This window comes from Erpetoichthys calabaricus, chromosome 1 (assembly GCF_900747795.2).
Source record: "Erpetoichthys calabaricus chromosome 1, fErpCal1.3, whole genome shotgun sequence".
In the NCBI taxonomy this organism is placed as follows: Eukaryota; Metazoa; Chordata; class Cladistia; order Polypteriformes; family Polypteridae; genus Erpetoichthys; species Erpetoichthys calabaricus.
The window spans coordinates 79,618,718-79,634,159 of NC_041394.2; the positions used below are offsets into that span (position 1 = coordinate 79,618,718).

The window sequence follows — 15,442 nt, forward strand, 5'->3', positions numbered from 1 at the left end:
GTATATAATATATTTCAAATACAGATCTGCCTCATAGATCCAGCATTATGGGTTTGAATTCCATTCCTGCACTATAATAAGTATGGCTATCCTACATCAGACTTGGCCTTCCTCTGGGCATACTGGGTTTTATTTCATGTCTCCCAATAATAGGCTAGTTAGGTAAATGGTTTGGTTCCCTACCAGGAATGAGAGTGTTATGTTAAATATTTTTATCACACCTCTCACTGAACTACATGTGAGAATAAGTCAAACTATACATGTTGTGTGTATACTAGTATACATTACCTGCAGGTAATAAAATACATTTTAAAATATTTGATATCTCTTGTCCTATGTGTGCCATTAGTGTTTGTCCTACAACTTTCCTTGGTATCCTCATGGATATCAACCTTTCTTGCCCAGTGCTTCCTGTCCCAGTTGTGGTCCTGTAAAGCCTGCTTCTCAGGCTCTCATTTCGAAGCACCTTGCTCACCTCCTGTCTGCTTTTTGACTACCATTACTGGTGGATGGGCCCCCATTACCCACTGCAAAAACAATAATTTGTATTTTTACTATTGATTCCCATAGTTGAAGATGATGTGGGTTGCACCTTGTTAGTGTTTAGTGACCCAAAATCATCCGGTACATTGTTCACTTTTTGTCATTGTTGAAATGCCCTGAGCCACTAAAGCCAATAATCAATCAGACCAAAACTGAACTGACCAATGAGATTGTTTAGATGTACAGGACACACACAGACACACAGTAGCATTATAAGCCATATAGATACTTTATAGATAGCTAGCCAGCTAGATAATCGATGTATAATATATATAAGATACAAACACACATATGGTTTTGAAACCCTTTAGCCCATTCAGAATTGCAGTGAGCCAGAGCTTAACGAAACCTCAATGAGAAACCAGACGTGGATATGGCATTTGTCCATCGCTGTTCACACTCTCATACCGGAAACATTTTGCGTTTCCACTAACATAATGTGTTTGGGATACATTTTATTATTTGGTTCTATTAGCAACCTTGTATATTTTCAATGACAATTTCGATTATACAGGCACCAAGTCGCATTTTGTAATGCGCAGAGCCTTTTCCTTCTCGTGTCTTGCCTGTACAGGCAGGTACTTGCAAAGCCAATTTCCGATGTTCTCCGAGGCTTTTCGGTCCCTGCTCAACCAGCTTCAAATCACGGAAATCCGAGGTTCCGACGTTTGCCGAATCGGTCAAACTCTCCGCTCTTTGCTGTGATAGGTCTCTGTGAACGCCGAACTGTTCCGACTGTAGGCGAAGTGCGTCGTGCTCGGACTGTGCTTTGCAGAGACAGGTAACGTCTTTCAGTCGAGTGCATTCGATCCCTGCCGTAGTGATTCGGGAACCAAGTCACTTGTACACAGACACACACACACACACCCCCTCCCAGCTCGCGTCATCGGCGGCGGCCATGTTCGGAGTGGCTGTTCCGGGATTGACAGTTTCATACTCGGGGAGAGTACTGGCGCTTGCTGGAGACGCCGAGCAAGTTAGAATCATCAAGCTGTTGGGAAGGAATACAGGGAATCACCATCAACAGGCTGCTGCGTAGGAACGCGTACGCTCTATTCTTCTGGTTAAGAGGGGAGAACACATCTATCGCCGTGGTGTCGTATTAAATCACTGAGAAGGTGTGTTTTTGGGCTTTTTCTACAGAGGTCGAGTTCCGCTTGGCCTGGCCCAGCCCCGAATCCCCGAGCTCGATTTGAATTCCTGTGCCGGAGAACAAACTCCGCCTCCTTCCCGAATCAACCAGCAGCAGCACCACCACCACCACCACCACCTATATTTTTGGGATAACTTCCTCGAGGGGAAGTATAAGCTTCTTCAAATGTAACGGCATACTTTTTTTACTTTTGTTTTTTTTTTTTGTTTGTTTTTATTTAATTTTATTTTTATACATAGATTTGTCTGAACGGTTGAAAACTTTCTGTACATAGATATATATATATATTTTGGTGGAAGGCTCGGTTTTATTTTTGTTACAGTAAAATTTTTATCTTCAATGCGAGGCGCAACCTGTTGATTTTTATGTATTTTTGCTGTACGTTCAGCAGATTTTAAATCCTTTTTTGAAACCTCAAAATGTCTACCAGAACGCCATTACCTACAGTGAATGAAAAAGTCTCCGATCAGGTAAGTCTCCTTTTCCTTTTTCAGTGCTGTTCTTTTGAGACATTTATGTCACTCAGGTCCCACTGTTTTACGCTCTCTTTACTGACCCCTTCCCTTATATCCAGTATTTATTTTTGAACTAACCTTCCGTGAGGGTTTATTTTCCTCGCTGCTGCTGCTGTTCATACAACTTCCAGGTCGCTCCTGTACTTGGGCTCAAATTGTCGCCGTGACTGGCCTATTGGTTAGTTAAGCTGCAGTAAATGATGTGTGTACTTCATCGGTCAAGTACAGTATAGAAAAACGGCTGATAGAGCTAAAAGCGAAAGTGTCCTATTACAGGTTGTATTTCTTTGGATGCCCGTTTCCTTGCAAATCCAACTTTATGATTTTCAATCGATGGTAGGATTTTGTAAACGCAGCCGTTCTTGTTCTTGTGTGTTTGTGATGATGTTGGAAGATGCACATCTACGTGTTACTTGCGCAGGCTTGCGAATGGCCGCAGTGTTAACTGCAGTGATAAGCTCGATTGTGCCCCTTGCTGTGTTTGTCCTTAAAAAGGTTCCTGGCGTTTTTTGTCAGTCGTCTACACTTGTTCTACCAGTGCTTTATTAGTAAGGCTTAAACCAGTCACCTCTTAAACTCTCCATTTCTGCCTGATTACGACATTAAGTGATTTATTGATAGTGTCAAGGCATTTGACGTACTTGCTGCCGTGGAATAGTTGCTGTGTATGTTGCAGTTGTTTATACATGCTTATTATTCTTTTTCAACAGAACATCTACTGTAGTGTAATGTTGTTAACAGGTCTATTTTGCTAGTATTCTTGTTAAATACATAATGAGAAAAAAAGGAATAAATCATTCACATTTAAACAGGATTAATGGTGGTCCAGTCAGTTCCTATTGCAGATTACCATCTTGGCCTAAAGGTGCTTGGAAGTGCTTTTTGTTATGTTTATTCTCTCTGTTCACTGTGGTCACAGACTGAGAAGCTTTGAAAAAATCAAACATGTAGATACACACAAGCGAGTGTGTGTGATTGTAGCAGCTGTGTTGCTGTCACAACTTTGCTCAGTGTATATTGCCTGTTAACAGAGCCTTTTTGTTTTTATGAACTGTTTTGTGGATGAATGGACCCTGCGGTTATTGGTGCTACATCCAGGGTGGTTTTCTGCCTTTACGTCTGATGTTGCTAAGACAGGTTCTGTCTCCCATGTCCCAAAAATGAATTAAGTGGTTAAGGTGATGACATTTATTTATACCAGATTATGCCATATTAAACAATGTTGCGTAAATTTAGGCTTTACTTTTGGATGAATGGATTATGTGTTTATGTTATCAGAGGATGAAGTTGTCATAAGTGCACAACAGGAACATTTATAGCAGTGGTTCTATTACTCTGGTGGAGCTGTTATATAGTTCTGAAAAGAAACCACATGCACATAAGAAAGGGATGGAGATCACATATTGATAATTTAAAATTGCCATATGTGAGTGCGTGAGTGAGTGTGGGTGTGTCTGTGTGAGTAAGCTTGCTGTGAACCTTGCCCAGGGTTGGTTTATGCCTTGCAGCCAATGCTGCCAAGATAAACGCCTATTGACTTGTGACCCTATATTATATAGAGTGTATTTGAAAATAAATGTGCAGATGTTAAACAAATGAAAAGGGTTTTTGGGGGGTGGAAAATTCTGTTTTGTAGCTGTTACTGTATAATTAAGTTAGGAAAATTAATATCTGATTCAGAATAAAATCAGTTATTTTACTTTCAGAATATTACCTATAGAAGAGATAAGTGGATGGATGTTGATGTCTTATCTGGATACAAACACGGCCTTAGAATTGTATTATTCCTTTCATGTAAACCTGATTTCACGTAATTTGACTTCCTCTTCAGATTGTTCATGGAAGCTTGACATCATAGGTCCTGCTTGGCTATGTGCAGTATTAATAATAAAATAATCAGATTATGAGCAGCAGGTGGAAGCTGTGTTTTGTATGCAAGAGTTTTAGATCAAGAATATGGTTAAAAGAGGATTGCATTTAAGGGTCTTGCTGGCTTTTAGTTACTTTTGGAAGTGGTTAAAATATCAGTCTGTCTTTTGTATTTATTTGAAAGTACTTTCCAAAGAAGTAGAATTTGCACTGCATAATGAAACAATCATTGCATATGTATAATACCAGAAAAAAATGAGTAATCATCATTGCAGTACATCCTTTTCTTCGGACCTTGACACTTTTGATCCGTTGTCATATTGACTTTCAAGATTATACAGACTTTTACAGATTATAGTCTTTTATGTGCATTTTCTGTGCTATTAACTGTTCTAGATTTTTTTTATTTTAAACCCTTTTTGTGATCATAACTATTATAGGCAAAATGTTGTTAATACATAAGTGATGATCAACAAAGTATAGCAAAAGTAAATGGTAATAATGGTATACGTCCTAGTTACTGAGCTCAGTCCATGGAGGGCTGCACTGGTTGTCTGGTCAGTTTTTGTTCTTTCTAAGACCTGTTTTTAGATGAAACCCCTATTTGGTATAAAATTAGTTACTCCATTAGATTTTAATTATGTCATTACAGAATAATACAATCACATTTACCTTTTATAGGAATTTGAAGAAAAAAAAACAAGATTACATTTTCCAGAACTTAATGTTATTGCCTTTTTATTTATTTTGAAATGACACTGATATTTAAACAGATAACCTGGTAATGATTTAATAGTTGGAAATGTTACTGGAAGAGCTGCTCATATTTTTGAATTTGGTGACTGTGCCCTCCTTTTTTTCAGTTGTCATTATCAAAACACTGTTTACAGTTCAAGCTCTATGAAAAATCTTCTTTTTTTTTTTTTTAAACTCTTTGGAAAAAGTTCATATTAAATTGTCTGACTACAAAATAATAGTAGGAAATGTCCAGTTAATTACACAAGAGGGTTTAATTAGAAGTAGTATTCATTTTTTTCAAAAAGTGCCATTTAACAAAGAGCAGATATCATGCTCAAATGAAGGAAGCAGCAAATTAATTGTCATTTAGGGATCTTTTATAGATAGGCTAGTCATCCCCCGCGGCTTTGCCCGCGTATTAGTGAAACAGGACAGTGAGGAGGGTCCCGCCCAGCTCTCTACTCCTGACTTCACTCTACCCCCCGGCCCGCAGCCTCTGTCTCCAATTAGCGTGAATATATCACTCCTGCAAGCAAACTATTATTCTTAGTGCAATGAGAGAAGTCGCAATATCAACCAGAATGTTCAAGCAAATTATAGAAAAATAAAAAAAGATCTAAATCCATTAAGTAGTTCTTTCCTTCGCTAACTAAGTGGAGTTAAGGTTACGCCCAGCGGCAGATGCGCGAGTGAGGAGGGCCCAATGAGTCTCTCTTGGATTCACGCTAATAAATTGGTACCGCAAGCGAACTATGATACTTAGTGTGATGAGAAAGTCGCAAAATCAATGGAATGTTCAAGCAAATTCTAGAAAAAATCCGATCTAAATCCGTTAAGTAGTTCTCTCGTGAAAAGCGGACAGACATACAAACGGATCTAAAAAACTATAACGGGTCTAAAAAACTATAAGAAATTTTGCGTTTGGACCACAAAATTTTTAAAACCGTTTCTTAGCGAGCACCTATGAGCCAAGGGTAACCTACATTCCAAATTTAAAGTCCCAAGTCCTCATGATTTGGGAGATTTCGTGATGAGTGAGTCAGTGGTATTTGGCTTTTGTATATACAGTATAGATAGGAGGAATATCAAGAATTGGTTGGAAAAAACTTGCATCCATTGTGTCTTTCCATGTGTTGCATAGATATTGTGTATATGATTGTCCACTTCAGTTGTTGTGTTTGTTTGGGGGAACTACCATTGAGTAATGTAGGATTATTAAGGTGATTTCATGGCTTGTTTAATGAGTTTATAACTGATGAATATCGGTTCAAGTTTTGCTGTTAGTGCCCTTGGGATTGCCTATGGATCTGTGCAAACTTTTAGAGGAAGAAGTGGCCTTGGAAAATGACTAAATTAATCGGTGTGACTAAAAGTTAATATTTGTAGTTTATTTCCTCCCAACTGTCTTGGATAAACAAAAGTGAAAAAACTAAGGTTTCTAAGTAAACATGCTTACTTTTATGTGGTAGAATTCTTCGCACATCAGAATATACTTGGACTGTAAGAAGAATTAACAAACAAACTAAAGAGTTTATTTTCTGTTTCCTGTATTTTTATATTTCTGATAGACTGCTGCATGTATGAATGTTTGTTTTAGTTTAATACTTTAATTCAACCAAATATTATTTAGGAATATATATATATATATTATAATTATACCTAGATTATTATAATCCATTGCTTCAAATTGGGAAGAGAAACTAACAGAAGCAACATGGGAGGTTTTAATTAAAAAGCCATTCCCACCGTTAAAAGGTCTTAAAATATCATCTAGGAAAGATGTTTTTGTTGTTGTTAAATTAACTTAGTTTTTATATCTTTTTCTCTTGGCTGAATTAAAAAAAGTCTTTCTTTATTGGTTGTTGGATGATGATAGTTCATGGAGAACCATGTTTGTTCTTATAAAATTGATTACATTGATGCCGTGTTTTTCCATGGGTAACTAACGTATCAGTTTTTTTGTTTTTCTTTTCCTCTAGCTATCCATTCATGTTTTGATCCTGTTTTCTTCATTACATGGTCTTATGGATGCTGAATGTATTCCTACAGTATTAGTATCATCAGTTATATCGGTATAATCGTTCTTTCCCCACACTATGCAACTCTTCAATTCCACCGTTTGGTAGTAAACGGTAACATTATACAGTGTTAGTGACTGTTATACTGTACCTGCCTCGCACTCTCCACCTTGCATTTTTTAACTTGCTCTGCATTTTTATCACTCTTTAATTAATATTGTTTTTATCAGTATGCTGCTGCAGGAGTATGTGAATTTCCCCTTGGGATTAATAAAGTATCTATCTATCTGGAATTGTTTTTGAACTGATTGCAAGTGTATTGAGAGCAGAGGTACTCGCATGCAACCATACACACAATTTTAAAATTATCTTACAGTTGCCACTTAGTTTAAATTGCATATCATTGGAATATGGGAGAAAGATGGGTACATTAAGACCTGTCAGATAGTATAGTCTCCATGCACTGATTTAACCATTTCTTGGAAAAAAAAATGTTTGGTGTAGCTAGGGTTAAATTACCTGTAAACTTTTTTTTGGTAAAGCTAGGTGAACCCAATATGGTGTTATCTACAGTCTTCTAACTAGTTTTCAAAATTACAGTAATCCCTCCTCCATCGCGGGGGTTGCGTTCCAGAGCCACCCGCGAAATAGGAAAATCCGCGAAGTAGAAACCATATGTTTATATGGTTATTTTTATATTGTCATGCTTGGGTCACAGATTTGCGCAGAAACACTGGAGGTTGTAGAGAGACAGGAACGTTATTCAAACACTGCAAACAAACATTTGTCTCTTTTTCAAAAGTTTAAACTGTGCTCCTTGACAAGACAGAGATGACAGTTCTGTCTCACAATTAAAAGAATGCAAACATATCTTCCTTTTCGAAGGAGTGCAAAGCAAGCAGTCAAAAAAAAAATCAATAGGGCTTTTTGGCTTTTAAGTATGCGAAGCACCGCCGGTACAAAGCTGTTGAAGGCGGCAGCTCACACCCCCTCTGTCAGGAGCAGGAAGAGAGAGAGAGAGAGCCACAGAAAATCAATACGTGCCCTTTGAGCTTTTAAGTATGCGAAGCTCCGTGCAGCCTGTCCTTCAGGAAGCAGCTGCACACAGCCCCCCTGCTCACACCCCCCCGACGTCAGCGCAAGAGAGAGAGAGAGAGAGAGAGGAAGAGAGAAAGTAAGCTGGATAGCTTCTCAGCCATCTGCCAATGAAATCAACTGGGCAAACCAACTGAGGAAGCATGTACCAGAAATTAAAAGACCTATTGTCCGCAGAAACCCGCGAAGCAGCGAAAAATCCGCGATATATATTTAAATATGCTTACATATAAAATCCGCGATGGAGTGAAGCCGCGAAAGGCGAAGCGCGATATAGCGAGGGATCACTGTATATGTAAATCGTTGAAAGCAGTCAGTAATATACCCGTTTTCCTTCCAACATCATTTGGACTGAAATGAGTCGTACGCACTTTCGATCTATTCAGGAACAACCCCCCCTCCATGACATTCACAGTTTTCTACAGACATCTTCAGTGAGGGCTACAATATAAAGTAGACAAAAATTCCAGCAAACCATGCTCAAAGTTAATTTAAGATAACTGTGCACCTATTTTACCTGATGTACATTGAATAAGGGTATACTTTGTTAAATTATATCTTTTATATCCTTAGTGTGTGATCTAGAAATATTTTTAGTACATTAGTACAGTGGAACCTCGAGATACGAATTTAATTCGTTCCAGCACTGAGCTCGTACAGCGAATTTCTCGTATCTAGAACAAACTTCCCCATTGAAAATAATGGAAATCCAGTTAATCCATTCCGCACCCCAAAAATATTAACATAAAAATCAATTTTCCTAACAAATAACACTGATAAATAATATATATTGTAGTCTACCTTTAATAAATAACACTGGTAAATAATATAACTGTAGTTAATTTTTATGAAGAGTGCTGGCTGGCTTGAGGGAGACGGTGGGGAGGAGGAAACGGGTTATTGTGGGGAGAGGCATCGTGGAATAATTATTTTCACGTTAAATGCAAAAAACAACAATGAACTCACAAGCGCACAAACGCGTAGATCCTTACGCTAGGGGAGAACAAGGAACACTGAGAGAGCTGGCAGGCGGGCAGCGTCAGCTTGTGTGAATCCAGCGCCAGAGAGAGACAGAGGCAAGATAAACAGACAATAACTTTGTATGATGTTAAATGTTAACGTTTACCACCCCGTGGAATTGAAGAGTCTCATAGTTTGGGGGAGGAACGATCTCCTCAGTCTGTCAGTGGAACAGGACAGTGACAGCAGTCTGTCACTGAAGCTGCTGTTCTGTCTGGAGATGATACTATTTAGTGGATGCAGTGGATTCTCCATAACTGAGAGGAGTCTGCTGAGCGCCTGTCGCTCTGCCTCAGATGTTAAACTGTCCAGCTCCATGCCAACAATAGAGCCTGCCTTCCTCACCAGTTTGTCCAGGCGTGAGGTGTTTTTCTTCTTAATGCTGCCTCCCCAGCTCACCACTGCGTAGAAGAGGGCGCTCGCCACAACCGTTTGATAGAACATCTGCAGCATCTTATTGATCTTATTTGAGGCGGATCAGAAAACGTGTCACGCATACCCTCAGCGTGGCTCTTGGCTCGTTACGCGAGCCAGTGCTCGTATTTAGATCTGAATTTTTCGCTCATACTTTCCTCGTATCTTGAATTTCTCGTATATAGAGGTGATCGTATCTCGAGGTTCCACTGTATTTTGGATATTGGTAAGCAAACGTTAATTTGTCACTGGTGTACTTTTTATTGGCAACAGTTATTTCAACTTTTCCAACTTCCCAACATCATCTCAGTCTTTTCTGCTAATTAGCCTAATGTTATTTGGAAAAATAAATATCTCAGGTTTTTATGAGCAGAATAGCTTTTATTATTAGGATTTTCGAAACAACCAGCTGTCCTGTGTGAACCTGGATGGTAGATATTAATGAGCAGAGAGAGAGAGTAAAGGCAGTAAGAGAAATGCTAATTCAGAGACAGCAAATCAGCATAGTAATCTAAAGTGACAATGATGACATAATAAGCATATAATGATTGCTATACTTATCTCAAGAACTAAAATGAGAAATGTAAAGAAAAAATTATTTTGTTTTAAGCCAGCATTTTTTTCTTTATAAACCTTCACTTTATGGACTATTTGAAATTGAAAAGGATTTACAACTGTCTTTCTGTATTTGTTACCCTTTTCCATTGGATGCCAGCAGGATGTATTTTTTATGGGTCCTTTTTGTAATATTCTACATGTGCCACAGTTGTTTACTATGTTGCATTTAATGATTTTGCACTTTATTTTCAGGTTAATATATTGCTGGTGTCAAATTGTGTTCATTTATCATGGCTATGAATAAACTCCTTATTTAAAGTTTTAATTCTCATGTTTAGCTTTTTTTATGTTGACATCTAAAATCTAAATTGTAACAGCATATACCGAAGTTTATTAAATCCTTTGTATAAAGTATTTTGTGCATTTGCTGGATTTTTTTTCTTGTTTTGTTCCTTAAATTTGTGCTGTAGCCTTATAACACTTTCAAGGTGTTTGTATGTAAGCTGTATAAAAGGTCAAAGGCAGCAATGAGGCTGAAAAAATATTAAGATTTAGAATAATCAGATTTAAAAATATAAAATTATACTCAAGATGTTTAAAATGCCATGTTATATAGTAGGCTCAGCAGACCCCTATTAAAAATGTTTGGGTTTGGCTATATAATTATGCAAAGTACCATTGAGAGGATTATGGTTAAATGAGAAAGCATGCCGCCCAGGAGTAATTCAAGTGGTTCTGCAGAGCAACTGCTAATTATTAGTGTTTAATATAGACTAGAGTTATGAGTAGGGAGGAGCTGGTTGTCATTAGTACACTTTTTTTTAATTCATTCTGTTGCATCCTAGCTTGTATGGGTCTTCGCACCAACTTGTCTGTTGAGTTTTTCATATAAATGTTGATAGCAGTACATTAACTAATACAGCTGAGAACCTCTACATTTGGGAATAGGTAACTGAATATTTTACTCTGGACATTAACACTGTTTTGTTACACTTTAACTTTTTACTCTTTTGATACCAGCTCCCAAAAAGAACAAAAGGCCTTTGCTTCACATACTGAATGTGGGAGATGCATGTTTTTTTTATCACTGTTGTACTATCACTTGCCCCCTTTTTTGTCTCAGAGAAATAGCCATGAGTAAAGTTTAATTTTAATTTTTAATCCTCTCTCTTCCAAAACTGGCTATCTGCATAAGCTTATTTAGTCATTAGGAAAACCTAAGCAATAATTTAATTCACAAAAGACAAAGTTCTAGATAAGGAAATGTGCTTCATTAGCCAAAAACCTATAATTATTTACCTATCCATTGGTATATGTTACAGAATGATTCTTTTATGTGGAGTTGTGGCAAAATGTACTAAGAAATTGGAATAAGTGCTCATTGTTTAGTGACATGGATTTTTTGGTTGACTGAAGAAAAACCTTTTCACTTTAAAATTTATTTAAAGACTCTTTTAAAGCAATGTATTGCACACAGAGCTATTGTGGAGCAGTATTTAGTGCTGTCTCATTCCTTCAGTTATAGGGATATGTGCCCAGTTCTCAACACAGTGACTTTGTGTGAAATTTGCATGCTCTCTGAATGTTTGTTTTTTCTCCATGTTCTCGTATATTATTCTGTATGACCAGAAAAAAAGATTAAGCTGCCATGATATGTGAGAGTGTAGCAGAATGTGTGAGTGAATTCTTTGTCATGTCTAGATGCTGGAATAGACTCTAGCTTATTAGGAACAACTAGTGTGAAAAACTGGATTCAATAATTGGTTGGATGTGACTTTAGCAAATACCTCTTGCAATTTCCTTAAGTAAACAGAATTTTGAAATACTAACGTTTGTTTGCTATGACCATAAAATTGCCCTGTGCAAGTTTAATTAACTGATGGCAAATTTGATCATTCAGCAAAAAATAAAATATTCAGATAATTAAACGGAAATGGATAGAGAAGAGATCATAATTGTACATGTAGTACAAAGTACCAAGCACTGACCAAAGAGATGTGCAAAATTGTTCAATGCACGATTTTAACTAATTGTTAATGCATAGCAAAAAAAAAAAAGAGTAAACAGTAGAGTGTTTTGATGATATCTATCATGAGTGGTCACATTTGCTTTAAGAAAAGTCTAGTGGCACTTCCTAGCTACCATCCATCCATCCATCCAACCCGCTGAATCCGAACACCATTTTCCCAAACACCTGCTTGTGCAATCATCCAGGTACTGTGAAGTGGTTATTTCCTTAAAAGGTTTTTGTCACTGGTTTTTATATTTTACAATTCCATTACTAAGAATAATTAATTTCAAAATCTGATTTCGTATTTGTATTGCTTTTTTTAGCTGTTTATGTGCAGAAATTGATGTTGTTATTATTGTGCCTCAATGAAGTACTGCTGAAATCGCATGGTTGGGTTCATTTTCCACTTGTTGAACAGATTTGTTCACACACTCTTGTCATTATTTTTTTTCTTTTTTCACAATAAGTGCTTTTAATCATTCTTTCTCTAACAGAATACTTTTGCTGGCTCAGGATGGCAATTGATAACCTTATTAATTCTGTTACCTTTTCTCTAGATGATTATTATCCTGATATTTTTTTTCTTTATTTTCTTATATTCTGTGTGGAGATCAAGTGTGAACATCTTTCATGTTGTTCCAAAGTTTAGAATAAAATTATAAACTTATTCCATTATAGATCCCTACTCTGAAGGAAGTTTATTATTTCAGCAGGGTACGGAATACATGTTTGCTGTGTGTCTTGCCACCTTCCTTTAATGGGAAATACATAGGTGGATGACTTTCTAAGGATTCTGATTTTTCTGTGCTCTGTTTTTGAACAACGTTCCTTGAAGAACTGAGTCTAGAGTTGTATACAGCATAGTTAAGCTGATTACTGCCACATCATCAGAAACAAACAGATCTTCTTTGAAACATATGGTAGGCAGACAGCTTTTGTTAACTGTAGGAATTTGGAGGTTGGGTGTCGTTTGTTAGGGTGTTTATTTGGTGCTTACAAAGGTTGGTTCCTTTTGATGATTCCTGGTAAACTATGATATATTTATTGTAAAGGATGTACTTGCTATAATTTAAGTTGTGCCATTTTCAGATAATTTGATACATTTTTCCTGTTAGCTGTTAATGTAATATAAAATGATTATATGTCCTTTCCATGGCTACTATTTTTACTGTTCTTTTAAATAAATAAATATTTTGCCCTTAGTCAACATTGGGTTGCTCAGCCTTTTTTTCTTGACATAGCACCTTCTGAAATCAAAACTGTTTTTAAAAATCAACATTTTTTATATTTTAAATTGAAATTGACATTTTACTCCTCAACACTAAAATAGTTTGTTTGGTGATTTTAACAAGTTACAAAATATATATTCTTGTTTCTTTTGGTTCTTCTCCTATATGGCTAAAGTGTTTTTTGATTATTATTATTTTTAACCTCACAGCGTCTCTCACCCACCTCCTCATATGACCCTGTTTCAGGGGAGGAGGCACCACTGTTGTATATGAGGTGTAGGATCATTGACACTGTTTTTGGCCCCTTCTGATATTTTATTTCTTTTGAAAGAATGAACAGAAGCTAATAATTAATTCATTTAAAATGATAAAACTAGAAGCAAGCATTGTATTTTGTGAGTACTAAAAAAATAACATACACAGTAGGCTGCAGCACTAAACTGACAACACAGCTTAATGCAACAGGATTGACATTATTGCTGTAAAAATTAATTTGTGAAGCGTCCCTTTGGTAGAAGAACCGATAAAAGGAAGGGGAGGATGAAAGTAACCGAGCATTGATGACTGTGCCCTTTAATGGTAACTTTCTGTCTAGATAATTATTAATGGACATTAAAATTAAAGGATAGCTATGCTTATTTTGTTAATAATTGTTAAAATTATTTTTTGATCTCCTTTTTATAGTCCTGCATTAGATTTGGCAATTTTTAAGAATGATGGAAAACCAAACAAATTTACCCAAGTCAAAAATGCTGAACACGTTTGACATTTGTAAATTTTGGGCACATTTGGGCATCAAAAGGTAACTTTTTTTTTTTTTTTTGAAAACCTAAAAAGAAAAAATTGATATATACCCTTCATAATACTATGTAAAGCAAATAACATTTCTTTGAATTTTCTGTTGCTTTTGTTTTAGGTAGTTTTTGGATTTATAACAAAACTCTTTAATAGGCTTCTGTTTGAATATGTTCATAACTTGAGATTAGTCTATGGCAAGATCTTTTTCAAAGTATAGAAGGAGGTGGAGGAGGTCAGAATGCCTTTTTTTATGATAGATCTTGCATAGTTTTGATTTCACCAATTTTAGCATTGAAAACGAGTGCTCAACTGAGGCTGTTTTAACAGGTAACCTAAGTCAGCTCGAGAAAAAGGACAATTAATGATTTTAAGATTTTGTGAAAGAGGCTGGAGTAGCTTCAGTAGAACAAGTCATGTGAACCCACCTTCTGTAGATTTGTGCCTGGTGTGCAATATGATCTGCAATTGCTCCATTGTTTTTTATTGAATTTATTGAATCTTGGATCCAAGCCACTGATAGGTGCAAATCAGCACCCCACTTGACTGGGAAATTGGTGGGTTTAATTTAGTTGTTTAGATGCCTCCTTTTTATTTTTGTGTTGCACCTTTCATTATCGTGAAGACAACATTCCCAACTGACTGCAGGGGACATCAAAGTCAGTCCTCAGAATCTCTGCTGGCTGATTGAGCAGGCCAAAGATTGTGGCGGATGTTGTTCGCCTCAATTAATGAAAGCTGTTTTTGCTATCAAGGTAGAAAACAGAAGCTACAGGTCATAAACTTCATGAAATTTAATACACAACCTGTTGTTCACTTGGTGCTTGTTCTACTTTTGGCGTTTTTCACTACTTTAACAAGAAGTATGAGACCGTCATAAAATAACTGCTTCTGTTTGTCTAAACACATGCTGTAAAATACTTGATAATAGTATGAGGTGTATTTGCCAAAAATAAGTTATTAAATATTAACTTTTGCATTAGAAACATCTGAATAATTGATACAATTGATGTTTTAAAACTTATGCATGTCATACCTGTAAAGTCCAGTCAAATTCAGACCAATTGGTCAGAAACCATTCCAATCTAGCACATTGCCTGGCCCCTATCATTTCTTTTCTGTAGATGATGGAAGTAGTTAAGTTGCAACAATGCAAAATTAAAAAAAAAAAATCATGATCTGTGTAAGGATTTGCATTTTTTTATTTTTATTTTTTCCATATGGCATTTTTAACATTATTTATTCATATGACATCCAGACCACAAACCATATATTTTTTTGTTTTCGTATCACAGAAGGAAGGTGATGCAAAAAAACATACTTAAGGTTGTTTGGGATAATCTTGCTTTTTCTCCACTTACGGATTTAACCACAAAGTAATTGGATTAAATTTCTCATAAAGAATGCTCAAATTCATACTCTTTTCTTCAGGTGCCTGTGGAACTAAAGCTCAGTATAGCTGTGCACATCTCTTGTTAAATACT

General features: G+C 36.5%; 1 protein-coding gene across 11 annotated transcripts in view; it reads left to right on the forward strand.

Annotated features, from left to right (window-relative positions):
- Positions 1–1,262: 1,262 nt before the first annotated feature.
- mark2b (MAP/microtubule affinity-regulating kinase 2b) overlaps positions 1,263–15,442 on the forward strand; it is a 354,246-nt gene continuing 340,066 nt past the window's right edge. For 3 of the 11 annotated variants that reach the window (XM_028802597.2, XM_028802634.2, XM_051932369.1), the window contains exon 1: positions 1,265–2,166. In XM_028802597.2, the coding sequence (XP_028658430.1) occupies positions 2,116–2,166 (51 nt within the window). In that variant the 5' untranslated portion in view covers positions 1,265–2,115. Of the gene's footprint in view, positions 2,167–15,442 lie in introns of all 11 variants that reach the window. The other 8 variants (XM_028802582.2, XM_051932354.1, XM_028802610.2 and 5 more) reach the window with 5 other exon arrangements.